At 40.8% G+C, this 19,005-nt stretch overlaps 2 protein-coding genes across 2 annotated transcripts in view; both read left to right on the top strand.

Moving 5' to 3' along the window:
- Positions 1-17,513, top strand: part of myo3a (myosin IIIA) — a 180,065-nt gene extending 162,552 nt beyond the window's left edge. Inside the window, exons 27-28 of the mRNA XM_052016177.1 lie at positions 6,425-6,525; positions 17,209-17,513. Coding sequence (XP_051872137.1) covers positions 6,425-6,525; positions 17,209-17,513 — 406 coding nt within the window. The remainder of the gene's footprint in view (positions 1-6,424; positions 6,526-17,208) is intronic.
- Positions 17,514-17,746: 233 nt separating this feature from the next.
- The window catches only part of gad2 (glutamate decarboxylase 2), a 98,538-nt gene continuing 97,279 nt past the window's right edge, over positions 17,747-19,005 (top strand). Inside the window, exons 1-2 of the mRNA XM_052016176.1 lie at positions 17,747-17,816; positions 18,852-18,911. Of these exons, the coding sequence (XP_051872136.1) occupies positions 17,747-17,816; positions 18,852-18,911 (130 nt within the window). The remainder of the gene's footprint in view (positions 17,817-18,851; positions 18,912-19,005) is intronic.

Genomic DNA, 19,005 nt, shown 5'->3' with positions numbered 1-19,005 from the left:
TAGTATTTGCTCCAAATAGAAAAGCGAGCTTCCTGGAGGTGAATAGAAACTGAAAATACTGGAAACACTGAGCAGGGTGTGGTAGACTTAACATTTTATGTCTAAGGTCCTTCAAACAAACTCAATTTTTCTTTCCACAGATGCAGTCTGATCTGTGAAGCTTTACAACATTTTCTGTTTTAATTTTGGATTTCTAGCATCTGCAATCGATGAGAATGGAAAATGTAAACAATGACAATTGACTGAGGAGAAATCAGGATGAAGCTATCTAAAGAAGAATGTAGCAGATGTTGTCTGGGTTTAAAGAGAGACAATATGTTTGGGCTGATTCTTTGTTTAGAGTGTTTGGCATAAAACAATACCCACAGAGTACTAGTTAAGGAATCACAGATCTGCAGGTTATTTTGCCATCTAATTCTATTTAAACTGCCAGATAATCAGGGGTTATTTGATCATAATTCCCTAACCAGCATTTCTTGTACACTCTATATTTTCTCCAGGAGCACATGATCAGGGAATTGGTCTTTATATATGTTAAGGTTATCTGCCCATTGAAGTGAATAGGATTTAAATATAAGCAACAAGAACAGAAAATGCTGGAAAAACTCAGCCAGTCAAGCAGCATCTATGGAAAGAGAAGACAGGTAATGTTATAGGTCAGGAACCATTCCTCAAAACACCTCTTTCCATTGAAAAATAAGCCCCAGTTTACTGATAATAATAAACATTGCCCAGGAGAGTCGTAGCTGGTGACATACTTGGATAGAGAACCAAAAGTCCATTAGTTAAGAGCTGTTAAAGTACTGCAGTTCCATGTTTAAGGGGAAGTTGTGTTAGTAACAGAAATGTACATTAGTTTGTCACAATCATACCACAGAGGAATATGGGCACCTCTGCTGTCGCTGCTGTTGTCCTGCTGCAGGACTTGCAGCAGAGGAGATTGGCTCTACTTGAGACTGGAAAAGCACAAATGAAAACTTAACAGAGGGAAACTGCTGGTCAAATGAATGTACTCGTGGGACCTTTGTACCTGCTTGTAAAGTATGAAGCTATTCACTGTTTCAGAAGGAAGGTGAAGGCGACTGTATTCCTGTTTTCTTCTCATTCGTCGTGGGTGCCAACATTCATTGTGCACTATCATCTCAGTAATTATGGGAGCCTCTTGGGAGTGACCCATGAATAACCATACAGAATAACATTCCTCTTTATGGCAAACATTGTTCGGGAGGAGACGGAACAGCAGATACTTGCTGATCCAGATCAGGTTATTCTTCTGTTTTCAGGAGTTTTCCAAAGGAATCAGAAGCCTTGAATGCAGATGAAAGCTTTGATTTCTGACTATCCCTTGCAGCAGTTTTTCTCCTTCAATTAATTTGGATGGTAAGGACGGCTCCATCCTGATGGGAAATGGCTACTACTGAATCATGCCCAGTGACATGCAAGATGACACCTACAACACCTGAAGTGGACCTGAAATGCATGCCCTTTCTGGTTACTAAGGCTATTGGGTCAGTATAAAGGGCTTACGTACTTAGATGGATGACACATACACTGCCCTGTATTCAAGTAATGTGCTGCTTAAAACTTTATCTTCTGCCCCATTGGTGCCTCCATTCCACAAGTAAAGTGACTGTCTCTTGCTTCTCATGGCTGGATATGGATGAATAAAATAGAAAAGATGATTTCCACACCAAACTGGAGTATTTCAATCACATGGATACTTCATTCCATGCTTGTCTGCACTTCTGAGGGAAAAGCAATCACTGATCCAGTTATTCATAGAGCAGATAGTGCGGCTATGTGGCAGCTACTGTAATGAAGAGTTCATTGATTACTCTGTGGCTCGTCAAGGCCTTTCAGCTGATAACGGGGGATTTTACAGCAGTGTATGACCAACGCATGTACGTGTAACGGACCCAGAATGAACAGCATGCTGCCACACAACATCTGATGGAGCCTGTCAGCATGCTCTGAGAAAGATTCCATTACCTGGGTCAACCTGGAGGAGTTCTGTAATATTGAGCAGACCTAATCTCAAGATTAATGCTGGGTTGCAGATATGCAGTGCAACCTCAACTTCATAAGGGTTCACCCCTTATCACCAGCTTTAAAATGACCAACTACAAAGAAGAAGAAACAGACTGGGAAGGAAAAGAAAGGAAAAGAGGAAGGGAATAAGCAACTTCTGACTCACAAGTATCTCAACAAATTGCAATGCCAATAGATCCACACAGATTCACTCCTCATTGAGAGTTTTACATCTAATTGTCACCTGTTTTTTCACCATCACAATGTAAAGAACCAGACCAGGTTATTCCTCTGTTTTCAGGAGTTTTCCAGTGGAGTCAGAAGCCTTGAATGCAGATGAAAGATTTGATTTTTGACTATCCCAGGCTGTACGATGTAAAGATAAAACCAATACGAAACAAATATTCCAAGCTGAGGTTAAAAACTAAACTTACCCAAGCCTTGTTTGGCTTACCCAAACCTTACCTTCCTTCTGAAACAGTGAATAGCTTCATACTTTACAAGCAGGTACAAAGGTCCCACGAGTACATTCATTTGACCAGCAGTTTCCCTCTGTTAAGTTTTCATTTGTGCTTTTCCAGCTGAGTGGACTTCAGTCTTAAGTAGAGCCAATCTCCTCTGCTGCAAGTCCTGCAGCAGGACAACAGCAGCGACAGCAGAGGTGCCCAATGAACTTTATCCAATCCTATATCATACCTGCCTCACTTGAGGACCAACTATCTGAGCTGGTTAGCTGAAATGATCAATTATGGAGGTACTGGCAGAGTGACAGTGGTGGGATCACGAATGCAGATATCCAAAGGACTGTAGATACATGTTTCACTTCCCCACAGAGTCATCACAACTATCCTAATGATCTCTTTGAGTACATGCTGCTGAGGTGACAGCCTGCAGACCCCTTTTGTTTCTGTTATCTGTGGCCAGAACGGCTTGCCTGGCGATCTGCCGAGCCTTCATTTCTTCTCACGCCCATCCACCAAGTCATGGGCGCAATAGTATAAGTTTACTTAGTGATGGCAGGTGATAGAAGGATTGGCAGTCAGAAAGATTCTTACTGCAGCACCTGGATGCTCCTACTGTAGTCCCAAGCCTCCATTCAGATCTTGGATGGTTTCTACTTGTTCAGCAGTGGAACTGAAACATTGGCCAATGGAAGCTCGGTTATACTCAGCTCTACAAATTGCTCTTGGAGTTGACCTCCACTTACATTGCTGGAAAGGATGGGTTCCATGCCCATGCAAAGTTGATGCTCTTTGACATTATTTGAAGACTGTGTCATGGTTCTACCAATACAACAAACATTCTGTTGTGCATACCATCAACCGGCTTCATCGGTAGCTACCCCATCAAAATGCTCATCTGGATCTTCTGCAAATAGAACTTGTATCAACCCGCCATCCAGCAATCTGGTAGCTAGTTTATCCTTTTATTGGTGTGCACTCAGACCTCTCATACCTTGTGACTCACCGAATGCAAATCTTCGCTAATCTATTCTCTAAATTATGTATAGTGTCAGTACTTACTCAATGGATACGGGCATCTCATGTAAGGGATGAATTTATTGTCCATCCATTCAGCCCTGCTCAGATGTAATTTCTGTCTCTTGGCAAGGTCTGCAGAAAGATCCAGTGGAATAAGTTCAGGATTTAAAGTAAATACAGGGGAGCATTTTTTTGTTCAGGAACACATTTGAAATACTGAACCTCTACCTCGGTACGAAGGCTAGCAAAAATATTGGTGACTCTTTGGTGTAATGTGAACTCATTGGTAAGAATGATCCAAAAAAATAACAGCCAAACTAAATAACAAAAGAAGGCCAGAAAACCGAGTGCTCGCTTTAATGATAGACAAGAAAAAAGCAATGCTTCATGCAAGTTCACCATAACCCCCGGGGACTTCTATCATTCTGTCAACCCACCTTAAGATCTTATTTTCCTTTGCTATTATTGTAAAAACTATACTAAAGCTTTCAACAAGTTATACCCCGGCAATGCCAGGTGTCCCGTGTGTCATTTTTGTATGTCATATTCACTCTATCTATCTCCATCTCAAATCTCGGCCTTTTCTATCTGCCACTTATCAGAGAGTCATAGACTTACAGACTAATACAGAGTAACTATCCTTCTCTTATCCTAATTAATTCACTTTCTAATCCACTCCACAATCTGAGTGAACTCAGCATGAATATTAGAGAAGCCATACTTCCCATTTTTCCCTCTCTGAATCAGATATGGTCTAAAATACAATTGAAGTAATATTTGACTAACCTTCACCTATATTGGGATACCTGAGGCTTCAGCATTAAAACAGCCGAACTAATTGGTTTTCAAGACTTTTGATCTCTCTTGTGAACATAGACAGGGTAAGTTTTCCCGGTCCTGTACCTGGGCTTTGAGATTGTCCAGGTGCAGTGGCTGAAGGAACACCAGGCAGGAAAAAGCATCTCACTAAAAGGTAAAACATTTTTTTTGCCGATTTAAATTAATGGATGGTAATTCAGACAAGCCTCCTTAGATTTATACATTCTTCCCTCCCCAGGTATGCCCTAAGCCTTGAGTTCAGCTGATTCAACACACCTGAACACAGGAATGGTCACAGGGAGAGAATTGGAGCAGGTGCATGTGACAGTAGTTCTTCATGCAGGAGGCTACCTGTTGTTCAAGGTCAGCCTCCAAATTAGTGCAGGCAAAATGATTACAAAAAATATTGTAAAAGGTTTCTCCCAGCTTCTGAAAATGCTAAAGACATTCTCCAGTCTTAGATACCTCACTTGCATCTATCTCAACCGATCCTGACAAAAGCTGCACTTCATAACTTATTATCTACTCTCCCCTGGATGCATTATAAGTAGAAATTAGGAAATTTAAAGCCGCTCTTGCTGCTCTTGGTATAGTGTTTTTAAAGGAGAGTGTTTGGAGCTCAAAAGGGTTTTGGAAGGATTAATTTTTAATGCAGAAAAGCCTTCTGTAAAATATTTCTGCTATAAAAAATTACATCAATAATAAGCATCAATAATCAAGCATTCACTCCCATTGTGTTGTCGTCTTATCTAATATTCTCAACAGTTATCCCAGTGAATATTCTGGGTTAGGTGGGTCATTATGTTCAGAGTGGTCTTCCAATGGCTCTAGCTGCCAAAGCTGCCTGAGCACTTGCTTCAGATGTGCTTGGGAAGAAATGTGACTCCAATAGTTTCTGTATATTATGCTCTGAAACTACAGCTGGAAAAGAGGAACTAGGTATAAAACGTTAAAAAAGCAGCAGCTTTATACAGGTCTTTAAATTTTCTTTCACCTCTTTAGTAATACTGATCAAAATTCCTATTGACCAGTATTGTTAATGTGTTAATGACATCGACATTATCTACATTTGAACATGCCCATCCAAAAGTGGGCAGATGTTTTCTGAGTCTATCTCAGTTCTGGCAGATTTTCCTGGAGATTGAAAGAGCTCTGCTAGATTATATTTGATTTTGTTACTTAAATTCAAATTCCTGAACAAATCAGAAATCCATTGACATGCATTCTTTCCCAGTTGTTTGACTTTTTTTTACACTGTTAATTGATTGTTCTCACTTTATATTCCATATTAATTACATATCATATGATATTGAGTATGATCATTGAGTACTATCTGTTCATTACCAAAGTTATTACTCTCCTGCTTTCTTTCCTTTAAATGCAGATGTTGTAGCTTGTTGGTCTTTTTATTTGAAGTATTCTGCATTTACAGTTGACTTTCTACCTGTGCACTTCTTTACCAAATGTTTCATTGCACCTAAAAGCAAATTCTTAAAGCAATGTACTACAGAATTCAGCCCTACTTGTGTCTTTCTTTTGCCATTTCTGTGCATCGGTACCACTGAGTGAGGCAGCCATGAAACATAACTGATAATTATGTCGGCAAAAATATCGGTCTGTAACATGAATGGTCAGCACTGCTTTTGTTTCCAAGTGGGCATAGATTTATAAGCAGCCTTTTGAATTGGACTGTGCAGCTAAAAAATAAGTTACTCTATTCATCTATTTCCTGATTGTGTTTTTTACTCTTGCCTCTTATGCTCTGTTTATGATATTTTCCATTGCAATTCAAGTTCATGAAAATGCTTACTGGACAGAATTTTCTTTCGTAATCCATTTTCCTGATGTTCGGAAACAACAACTGTGTACTTATTGTGGCATCCTTTGCTGCCAATTTGTATCAATGTTTGTTTTGGTGGATGTTCAGTGTGTAATCTTTCCAAGAAAACAGAGATGTGAAGGAATATCGTTCTGCAAAGGCATTTTTTGAGGTTGGCTCACACAGAGTTGCAGGAGGATGAAGCATTTTAAACATATTGGTCTATTTTCCTGCAGTAAAAGTATAGCTAATTATTACATTTGACTTTATTCCTCAGAACATCGGTTCCACAAGAAGAAGTTCAAGATGAAGATAATCCATATGACTATAGAAAACTGCTTCGTAAAACCTCCCAAAGGAATCGTCTTATTGAGCCTTGTTAGTTTATAATCATTCAACTCATTGCCTTGTGTACTGTTAAAATAGATTTCCAGTACCACCACATTGTTGTACACAAGTTCAAACTGAGCAGTATTAGAAAAAGAAACATTTGCATTTGTAGTTTTCTTGAAAGTATTCAAGACACAAGAGGTAAAATATTTTGTGTTTAAATGTATGTTGGATCTTTTGAAGGTCACAATTAATGTTCTTGTTAAAGTATAAAGCCAAATATTGATAAATATTGATATTTCAAAAAGGGGTAGGAAATGAAGTCAGCTGACTCAGGTTACAGCAATATAAATATGAAACATCAATGGAAAGAAGAAATAAATTTTAACTTTTTAACAAATAATGTGTCTCATCCTATACCATACTGAATAAGATCCACTCTGATGTGTCTGTTTCTCAGAAAACAAAGAAGCTTTAAATTTCTTTCTTTAACTAAAAGACATTCACACATACACACAAGCCAATCTAACCAATGCAGATTTTAACACAAAAATATTCAGCAAATTATAGAAATGCTTTGATAATACATATCGTGGATTAAAGATTTACATAAGACATTTTATTTCAGGTTCATAATCTAGTAAAAACTACAGATATGAGTGAGCAGTGATTTAACTTCCCATTAGAACCTCAACACACAATGCAAAATACAATTTTCTACATTTTAAATATTCAGATGCAGGACAATGTCTGAGAATGACAAAGTCTTTATTATTATGACACCAGACTGGACTGGGGATCTTTTTATTCAATAACTTATTGTTTTGATATCCTCCAATCTTTCAAAGTTATTTTAAATCATACACTGGATAAAATAACATACATAAGCAACTTTCTTACCACAGGGCTTCCAAAAGCAGATCAAAGTCAATGAAATAGTTTTCCAGTGGAGGCTCTCTTGTAATGAAAGAAAACACAACCACTTATTTGTGTGCAGCAAGCTCACATAAACAGAAGATCCAGTGAGATAACAGCATATGGACAACATTATTCCTGCAATTCCATGGCACACAATGGGGAATCCAGTGGGGAGATGGAGGTCTTCTTGGTTTTGGAGAAGCTATCAGTGGAGTAGTGTGCACTGTTCTGACAATCTGAAGAGAATTACAAATCATGCCATCTCACTTCTTCCAGATTGTCGGACTTCTTACGAACTGTACACGGCTAACTATTACAAACTTGCCTTTATTCTGACAACTGTCTCTGTATCATATGGTTTTGAAGAAAATCTGATACCAGATACACAATGGAGAGTAGATGATAAATAGTCATCAGTCACACTCAAATCCTTATCCTTGTTCCAGATTTTGGTAATGAATACCTTTCATCACACAAACACAAGAACAAATACCTCCCTTTCAATTCAGTGAAGTAAATGAGACTTTGGTGGCATAAATTTGGTTGTTACTGGACTCATTTTCAAAGGTGTGGACTATTCCTCCAGATCCTTAATTTCAAAGGTCATTATGACAGCTGAAGAACTTGAATTCAAATGAATAAATCTGCATTAAAAAGTTAGTATCAGTAATGGCGCACTATTAAGCTGCAGGATTGCCATTAGAACTCATTTGTTTCACTCATGTCCATCAAGAAAGGAAACGTGACATTCTTACATATCCTGATCCATAAGTGATTGCAGATCATCAATGTGGTTTACTTAACTGCCCTTGAAAATTATCCTGCAAGCCATTTCATTCAGGAGAGTACTTAGGGTTGGATTTGCTCTCATTTCCAGTGGTGGCAATATACCGTAAATAAATGTTAAATAAAGGACTGATTGTGCCTGAGTTGGCTCGGACAGCAGTCCGCATGCTTTACCAGCAGCCTCATAAGCTTCTGTGGATGCAGACCTCTTCAGCTTAGCTTCCACTGAGCAAGATTTAAGTAGCAACTAAGCCTCCGGCTGTTCAAACGGGTTTAAATAAATTTTTTTAAGGTATCAAAAGCATCTTAAACGGTTATATTTACTTAAAACAGCATGCAGTGGTAGAAATTCATTAGGGTAATCAAGATTAAATAAAATATAGCAAAACAAAACAAGCTAGATATCTGCACTTACTTCCTAATCAGGCTTGGTTACCAAATGAAAGGAGTTGTGTTACACGTACCAACCATCCTCACGTAAAGCTGAATGCCCAAACGAGAAGTGCATCCACTGCCCCCCCCCCCCCCCCCCAGATCAGTAGGTCAGTGCTCTATCTTTGGTGAGTCCAGCAGTGGAATGCCAGAGCTGATAGGCTGACCTCTGACCTCCTGAGCACCTCTGACTTCTGCGTTGCAAAGCACAGGTGCAGGAGTCAGAAATGGCATGGAATGTGCACTGCAGTTACCCAACACATCTAGGGAACCACCAGTGGAAGACCAGTACAATCCAGCCCAATATAAAATTCAAAGTTCTCAGAGTCATAGACTCATTGAGAGATACAGCATGGAAACAGGCCCTTCAGCCCATCAAGTCCATTCCAACCAACAATCACCCATTTACAAAAAAAAGCATGTTTTATTCTCCCTATATTCTCACCAACTCACCCCACACACACATCCCCCCCAATATGCTACCACTCAACTACTCACTAGGAGCAATTTACAGTGGCTAACCTACACATCTTTAGGTGTGGGAGGAAACTGAATTACCCAGAGGAAACCCAAGCGGTCACAGGGAGAATGTGCAAATTCCACATAGATAGCACCTGAAGTCAGGATTGAACCCTGGTCTCCGGCTCTGTGAGGAAGCAGCTCCACAAACTGCGTCACTGTGCCACCCCATTTCAAGCTTCAGAACTGCATAGACAGGATGACTCCATCTTCAATGAGCTGAAAAACTGACCAAATAGTTGCTTTTCTCAACAACCTTACTTGAAGCGCACCATGTAATACAATGTTACAACCATCAATTTTTACAATAATTTGAGGCTGTAAACTTCTCATCTCCATTATACATCCTAAACTTTCATACTTTTTAAGAAATTCATCTCCTTAATGAACAGTTTTGATTGTTTAATAAAGTTGTTTTATCTTAATTTATGTAAGTGATGAAAGATTGTGCTTGCATTTTATACATTGCAAACTGTTTTAGTTTCTAATGATGCAGCAAGTGAGTCAATTTCTTTTCCAGTTTAGATGGCAGGGAAATGATTGTAGTTCAGTCAGAGGCTACGTCTGGAAAGAGCGAGAGAGTAGGCTGATTCTGTGGTCAGTATGTAATTGTGTGTTGACTGCAGCTGCTCCTCACTGAGCTGGCTTAACTCAAGACTACAAGACTGGGTCTTCAGTCATCATGATATTCTTGGCACTTAGCACATAACACGCTGGGAGTATCATGGGAATTAGCCAACAGAAGTCATTAAAGAAGTGCAAAGACCTTGCTTTTGCAAAACCTCTTTCAAGAAGAGTTAATTTGAATAAACATAAAAGTATGCACTGAGAATATGAGTTGTTCAGAAGGCCAAACAATAAGGTCAAAAGCTATTAGTGATCATTTACAGGTGAAATAGTAACCATTGTGAAATGCAATAAGGTACTTCCATGTGCTTTTCATATTGGTGGGTTTGACTTTTTTATATTGCAGAATCATACACATGCCTAATCATGGCATTAGATATATAACATCTATTTTTATCTTTGATGGTGTAAATTGCACCATTAGGTGTAACCTATGACCATTATTAAACCAATAAAGTACAACCAGGAGTACATTGTGTAACACTGTTACTCTTCCTATTATTTAAAGGGATATTCTGCTGATATTGGGCAGCTGCAGAACCAACTGCTCAAAGACTTTCCAAAGACCACAGCATAACAGGGAATGCTTAATCCAGCAACCAGCTGACAACATGCTTATTTAATTGCTGCCCCAGTAGTGGCACTCCCGACAGCAATCCATTACTGGAGATCTCTAGAAAGAAACAAAGTCATGCCCATCTACAAAAAGACTATCCTTGAGACACCACATCCTACCCAGAATTCTCTGATGAATAATGTACATGCAGATTTAGGTTTTGCAAAGCTGTCACAAATGAGGTATATGAAATCTTACAAGAAGACCTTTGTCTGTAGTTTTGTGCCTGTACTGCTCTCTCCATGAAGTCAAGGTCATATTGACTTTCAAATTCCTTGCTTGAGGAACTTTCCAAGTAGCTCTCTGCCAGAGTCATAGATTCAAAGAGACATCCAGCACAGAAATGGGCCCTTCGGCCCACCACGTCCATGCAGACCTCTTTGCCCAGCTACATTAATTTAATTTTCCCATATTAGGACTGCCTTGTTTATTTAAGTGTCTGAATAAATGCCTCCTAAATGTAGTGAGTGTATCGAATTCCACCACCTCCTTGAGCAGCAAGATCCAGATATCACTGTGTAAAAAACTTGCCTCTCAGATCCCATTTAAAAGTCCTTACTCTCACCTTTTTGCTACCACTTCCATAGAAAAAAGATTTTGACTATCTACCCTATCTGGCATTCATAATCTTAACCTTATGTACCTACAGTACATCAGGTCACCCCTCAGCATCTTTTGCTCCAGGGAAGAAAAGCCTAGCCTGTCCAATATCTCTCCAAAACTAAAGTCTTCTAAACCGGGCAACATCCTGGTAAATCTCCTCTGCGCTCTCTCCAGCACAACCACATCCTTTCTACAGTGTGGCAACCAGAATACCCCAAGTGCAGCCTAACCAACATTTTGTAAAGTTGCAATATAACATCCCAACTCTTATATTCTAGGCCCAGACCTATGAAGGCAAGCATGCCTTTTCAGGTGAGAGGAGGAAAGTTTAAAGGAGATGTGTGGGGAAGTTTTTTTAGATAGAGGGTGATGGGTGCCTGGATTGCACTGCCAGGAGTGGTGGTGGAAGCAGACATGATCATGGCATTTTAAAGCCTTTTAGGCAGGCACATGAACAGACAGGGAATGGAAGGATATAGATCATGTGCAGGAAGGTAGGCTTAGTTCGATTTGGCGTCATGGTCGACACAGACATTGTGGGCTGAAGGGTCTGATCCTGTGCTGAACTGTTTTATGTTCTGCTTTCTATATTCTATGCCAAATGTTTCCTTCACTACCCTATCACAATTTGCTGCTCAGTACAACACTAGAGAAAGCACTAATTTCACACAGAGATAATTTCTGGTGTAAATTGTGCCATTAGGTGTAACCTATGACCATTATTGAACCAATAAAGTACAACCAGGAGTACATTGTGTAACACTGTTACTCTTCCTATTATTCAAAAGGATATTCTGCTGATATTGGGCAGCTGCAGAACTGACTGCTCAAAGACTTTCTAAAGTCCACAGCATAACAGCGAGTGCTTAATCCAGCATCCAGCTGCCAACATACTTATCCAATGGTTGCCTCAGTGGTGACACTCCCAACAGCAATCCATTACTGGAGATCTCTAGAAAGAAGCAAAGTCATGCCCATCTATGAAAAGGCTATCTTTGAGACACCACAACCTACCCAGACTTCTCTGATGAATAACATACACGCAGATTCAGGTTTTCCATAGCTGTCACAACTGAGGAATATGAAATCTTACATGAAGACCTGTGTCTGTAGTTTTGTGCCTGTACTGCTCTCTCAATGAAATCAAGGTCATCTTGACCTCACTCTCATTGAGGAACAGCTGGCATCTTGGGCAGTGGGATTTGCCAGTAATGGTGGCAAATAGATGGAGCTTGGGGGACAAGTACTACTCTCTACTTCCCTGGCTCTTGACACCAATTTACAGTTCTGCCACAATAGCTGAGGACCACCACAAATAAATCTGTGTAAGTACCAGAATCACAGTGGAAAATACCAAATGCTTTCTGAAAAGAGATTCCAGAGTTTGCATCAGTCTGACAGCATTTTATGGCCAGCAGGTGTGAAGTCTTTGTCATTATATGCTATATGCTGCACAACCTTGCAATCCAAAAGCAGCAGCAGTATCTGAAGAAGAGTTAAATGTGGGGAGGTATGAGGTCATGTACTTTGGTAAAAGGAATCAAAAGGCAGATTAATAATGGAGAACAACTGCAAATGAGTGAGGTACCAAGGATCCAGGTGTTCTAATGCATGAAACACAGAATGTTAGCAAGCAGGTGAAGCATGCAGCTAAGGAGGCAACCAGCATATTGCCCTTTATGGCAAAGGGGTCAGAGTTTAAAAATAGGAAACTTTTGTTACAATTTTGCAGGATTCTAGTGAGGGCACACCTGGAATACTGCACGCAGTTTTGGTCCCCTTCCCTAAGAAAGAATAGAGTAGCAGTGAAGGTAATCCAAAGGAAATTCACCAGATTAATTCCTGGGAAGAAAGAAGAGCGACAGTCTGTAATCCTTGGTTTAGAAGAATGAAACATGATCATATTGAAACATATAAGACTCTAAGGAGGCATGACAGGGTAAATGTTGAGATGTTTTCACTAGTGGGAGAGCCTCAAATGAGGGTACATTATGTCAAAATAAGGGGCAAATCATTTAAATCAAAGGTGCGTAGAAATTCTTTCTTACAGGGGATGGTCAATCTTTGGAATTCTCTAACCTAGAGTGGAAGTATTTAAAGTGGAAGGAGATACATTTCTGAAAGGACAGGGAATTGAGGCTCTGGAGATCTAGCACAGAAGAGAGATAAGATAAAATAAGATATGATTTCTTAGTCACATGTACATTGAAACACACAGTGAAATACATCTTTTTGTGTAGAGCTTTCTATGGTGCATCTATAAAAATTGGTAAGAGTCCAAGGGGCAATTCCCACACCTGAAGGAGGCAGATGGAGCCACTTTCTGTCAGCCTTTTCCCATGTCATTCATAGTAGGTAATCCTGCTCCTCCTCCCCTCACCCCCACTCCCATCACGCCCCTCCATCCTGGCATTTATTTCCTCATTAAAAGGAGTAAATATTTTAGTATTTATGGGTGGGTTGTGGGGCACTGAGGTTTTTGGGAGAACTGCTCTACCCCTGCTCATTCTTCCCACCTCACTCCCCACCCCTTCCCTCGCCCATGCCACTCTATAATGTATGAGAGGTGTGTATGTGAGCAATTCATGCTGTAGAATCCAAAGAAGACAGCTGAAGCAAACCTGAATGTGTAACGCTCACTATACTACATTACTTTTAATACATAGAGCTATAACTGATTGGTTCAGATCTTGTACTCATTTCATTTTGCTTTGACAAAATGGGCAAAAATACCATTAAGAATTTCTGATTCTCACTGACTCACTGCTTTGTGGAGTGTCATCTTATTTCCCACAATTTATAAAATCTTTTCCCATTATCATTGATGGAAATTGCCATTTATTCTCATGCATTTGCCTGGCCATTCTAATCTAATTTTCATTTTCAGACTTCTGACATTTTTTATGTTATATCTTCTCTGTTATAAGCATATTTTAGCATGTGCTATAATTCTGATGTAAAATATTGTTTATATGTTAATTCATGGAAATCTGGACTTTGGAGCACCACTTCAATAAGAGATACCTCTAATTTTTACCTTACACATCTCATATGGTTGTTTATTCATACTTTTTCCCTATTTAATTAAACGATTTAATCCTCATTCATTGTCCAAAATCTTTTCTCTTTAAGTCCACGCCTCAACTTTAAATTCCCTTTTCTCTTTATACATTCTGACTGTAAACTTAATTAAATACTGATCACTGACCCTTAACAGTCAGATCATCTGCTTGCCATGGTTCGTTACCCACAACCAAGTCAAGCACTCTGTTTTCCTTCATGGACTTTACGACATGCTGACTCAGAAAATAATTCTGAATTTTATTCTCTGGGTATGTCCCTGCACCTTGACTGCATTCGTGGTTTCAATCCAGTCAGTTTCTGTGTTACAGAACTCTCTGAATTATATCCAAATCTTTTACTCTGAATTTGACTTTCACTATTTTGTGGTCTACAATGAATGCTGAATATTACTGTAAAACTCTTATTTAAAAACAGAACAAGTCAGGCAGCGTCAATGATAAGAGAAAGAACATTTCTGCTTTGTTTGTTGTTTTAGATTTCCAGCATGTGCAGATTATTAGATCTTTGTAAAATTTCTATTGCTTTACAGTTCAGTCCAGAGAGTCCCGGTTTCTAAATCATCTTCTGTAATATCCTTTCTTTTCATTCTGCAGTACTCTTATTTTAGTATTGTCATTCACTCTTCATGTTTTCTCTATAAAGTACTTCTGTATAAACTATGGTATCTTACCCCCATAGATTTAATATTCCTAACTCCACTACATCAGAAATAACCTCTCCCATATCAATCTAAACATCCTGTTTGCCTTCTGTGACTAATGGATCACCTCCAGCTTCCACCATTTTCTGTCATCACTTTCAGAATTTTAAGTCCTATGTTTTCTCGGCTATACCTTTGCTAAACAAACTATGATTATTTAGAGTATGTTTTGTACCTCCCTCAGCGTCTCACCACAAGTCTCAAGCTTATCAGTTTAAACTCTCACCATCAGTTCTATACAATTTTGGTGGCACTTGGGGTATTATTTTGCTCTTCTGTAAGGTACAACTCGGACCCGTTCCTCAGTGTGAAGGATTGTTGAAGATTTGCAGAGGGACATTGATAGGATGCAGAACTGGCCTCAGAAGTGGCAGATGGAGTACAATCCGGAGAAGTGTGAGGTTGTACACTTTGGAAGGACAAACTCCAAGGCTGAGTACAAATTTAATGGCAGGATTCTGGGTAGTGTGGAGGAGCAGAAGGATCTGGGGGCTCATATCCACAGATCCCTGAAAGTTGCCTCACAGATGGATAGGGTAGCTAAGAAAGCTTATGGGATGTTGGCATTCATAAATCATGGGATTGAGTTTAAGAGCCACGAGGTAATGATGCCGCTCTACAAAACTCTGGTTAGGCCACACTTAGAGTACTGTGTCCAGTTCTGGTCACATCATTAGATGCGGAAGTGTTGGAAAGGGTGCAGAGGAGATTTACCAGGATGCTGCCTGGTTTAGAGAGTATGCATTGTGAGGATAGACTAAGGGAGCTAGGGCTTTACTCTTTGGAGAGAAGGAGGATGAGAGGAGACATGATAGAGGTGTACAAAATATTAAGAGGAATAGATAGAGTAGACAGCCAGCGCCTTTTTCCCAGGGCACCAATGCTCAATACAAGAGAGCATGGCTTTAAAGCAATGGGTGGGAAGTTCAAGAGAGATGTCAGAGGAAGGTTTTTTACCCAGAGAGTGGTTGGGGTGTTGAATGCACTGCCTGGGGTGGCGGTGGAGACAGGTACATTGGTCAAATTCAAGAGATTGCTAGATAAGCATATGGAGGAATTTAAAATAGAGGGATATGTGGTAGGAAGGGGTTAGATAATCTTAGGCAAGGTTTAAAGGTTGGCACGACATTGTGGGCCGAAGGGCCTGTATTGTGCTGTACAGTTCTATGATTCTATGATTCTGTGATTTACAAATCTCCTCTCAGGTTTTTGTCTTGCCTTACAGTGAAAATGTAATTAAGCACGTCAGCTTTTTCTTTGTAATTTACAAGTTCCCAGTACCTGAATGCAATATGTTATTCTTTAAACACATTCCATTCAATCAGATGATTGGCTTTAAAGACGTAGTGACCATATAGATTCAATTCCGAATTTGTCATTCTTTGGGATTATAACGGGTTGAACGGGTTGGTTCTAATTTATCAATTGCCTTGGAAAAATGTTCCTGTACTTGAGTAACCTTGTTGATTTAAAGCAATTTTCAAAGGACGGTTGACAATCACCTCTCTCAGTTCATTGCCACCTGTAACGCTTGAATCGTCAGCATAGTCCGTGCAGTTTGAGATGTGGTGCTCTGGGAAAGGATTTATCAAATATAGAAATAAACCAACTCATGAACTGCTGGCCAGAAAAAAAAGCACAGCTCGCGAGATTGACCGTTTCTAAAATCCTGTATATATTTTTTTTTAAAAATCAACAATAATTTACTTAACCTTTAGCATCACGGTAAGAATACTCTTTCCAAAATGCATCAATGCCTCTCTCTGAATGATCCACTATCGGTCAGTGACCGCTCATAAACTGTATAGAATTCAAAGAACGACAAAGGAAACTCAAATTCGAATTCAGGTGTGTTCTTTTTAAAGATTTATAGGAAGGTTCTTCGGGAAATGTGAATTGCGACGTTAGCAAATAAAGATCGCGTCCGAGGTGGTTTCTTCATTTCAAAAGAAGGCGATTAACAAAGACTCAATCAGATGAAGTCCAGTTTCGCTTAATTTTGGTTCAGTGGCGCAACACCAGAACGTGATCGCTGAAGAAATCCACGTTTGGACTTCCGCGCAGTCGAGAATGAACAGTGATTGAGGAAAGCGCCCGCTGGAGCCGGGAGAGGTGGGAAGGGGAGGGATGGGGGTGGTAGCTTTAATTTTCTCCCCGCCAAGGAACGACGACTGATAGAAAGAAACAGAGAGACAAAGACGGGGAGAGGGAGTGAAGCCTCGCCAGGATGCCGGGGTGGCTCCACATCCGTGGCGGGCTTTGTACTCCGGCAGCCCGTCTTTTCGCATTTACTATAACATCGACAGGGTGACTCATTCAGACTCGCCACCAACAGTAATCCAGTAATCCCTCGCACCCCCCCCCCCCTGGATTACGTCAGAGCTCCCCCACCCCCCACATTCCACCCTCGCTAAATCTTTTCAGTAAAAGAAAGTTTGTGTTGCAGATCAGGAAACATTCCTGCAACGGCGTCCATCCTCATCCCGTCTTCCGTCCCCCTCTCCTCTCTTTGCCGCTTTTCGTTGCAAAGTAACTGAGATCCAGATCAATCTGTGCTTCAGAGAGAGGGTAATAAAACCAGGAGTCCTCTTCTCACGCTCAATCCGAACATCATCTGATGGAGTAGCCAGGAGCAGCGCAATCACCCAGCTTTATCAGCTCAGGGCTCTGAAAGAGAGAAACAAGATCGGCTCCGTCTCCTCAACTCAGGACAGCCCCTCCCACACTCCTCCCCGTCTGGGAGCTGTGTGACTGTGTATTCAGCACCCGGATCCCGGACAGCTCCCTCCCGCCTGGGAACTGCGTGACCAGTGTTCAGTCTCTGGACTCCGGACAGCTCACGTTAGCCCGTCTGTCTGAGCGTTCAGCACCCGAGCATCGGACAGCTCCCTTTCACTCGGATGCTGCTTTGAGCTCTCGTTGCGACTTGGTCCCCACGATTCTAGCCAGCTTCCCCCTCTCTGCAAGAAGCGTCCAGTGAGCAAATGGCATCTCTCGGCTTCTTCTCCAACGATTCGGGACAGCGATCCGGCGCCGGAGACAGCTCGGCGGCAGGTGAATACAAGAAAGCACGTGTAACTGCTGAAGGAGGCGGAGAGGGAGAGACCGGGCGGGGTGGGGAGTTGGGGGAGTTCACGGAATAGGAAGGCACGGAATGCTGCGAATTTGAAGGCACCGGTCCCCTGGGTCACGGGGGATAAATAGACATCACCTTGGGCGTCCTGATCACCAAATCATTGGATGTATCTCCACCCTGGGCTTGATTGGGTATTGAATATTTCCAAATTGACAAGCGCCGACTTTATGATGTGGTAACCGAAAACAACTTGTAGTTGGTTTGGCTTCATCCTTGAATGAAACAGGTTGTTCGGACTCGGGAATGAATAACCCAAAGGATAGGCAGGGAACTCAATGCAATAGAATAGGGGTTGGGGGGGTGGGGGGGGGGAATAATTACTGTGCGCAATAAGAAGCTCAGTTTCTTTGTTGTGGTTGCAATTTGCATGTTTTTATTTGTTTTCAGTTCCGTCTATACACGGATTATTCATCCTCTCCGTTGAAACATTTCATGGCAGCACACGAGTACAGTTCATAATTAAAATTCATAATCTTTTTCTGGAACTTGATTAGCTACTGATTGCTAATTTTCAACATAAACCACGATGTTGCAATTATACACATTTGACTGCATAAGGGCTGAGAGACTGGTCCTTAAGGATTTGATTAGACTCTCAAAATGTGAAGAAAATCATCAGTCGGAAATAGCTATTCTTTCGATTTATTGATTTTGCACGACTGTTTTTCCAAGGATGTCAGAGTCCCTGTCGTAAATCCCTCTCGAGTGCTCTAATCCAGCCCGGAGAATTGCAGCCTCACTGACCACCCGCTGAACTCTTGCTGTTCACCGAGGGATTTCAATGTGTTGCTTTTAGTGAGAGCATACACAGCAATGATGATTCATGTGAGCAGGGCAGCTTTCGAGTCAGCTTTTCCTCAGCCGAGTCACACCAAGCTGAAGGAACAGGTTGACCCGACCAGAATCAGTGCGGGAAGACTCCATGCGTTGTTAATATTTTGCATGTTTTACAGCCCCAGCTTGGTGTCAGATGGCCCAAAAGTTCACAGGCGGCATTGGAACAAAGCTTTGCGGTGAGTTGACACACTATTTGACTGTTCTCACCAGGCATGAGAAGCGAGGATCAACTCACCAGCACCCCTCATTGACATTTCAATGCATGATTGT

Source organism: Pristis pectinata, chromosome 5, assembly GCF_009764475.1.
Source record: "Pristis pectinata isolate sPriPec2 chromosome 5, sPriPec2.1.pri, whole genome shotgun sequence".
NCBI classification, from domain to species: Eukaryota; Metazoa; Chordata; class Chondrichthyes; order Rhinopristiformes; family Pristidae; genus Pristis; species Pristis pectinata.
Note: the sequence above shows the minus strand (reverse complement) of the source record. Positions and strands in the feature narration are given on the sequence as shown.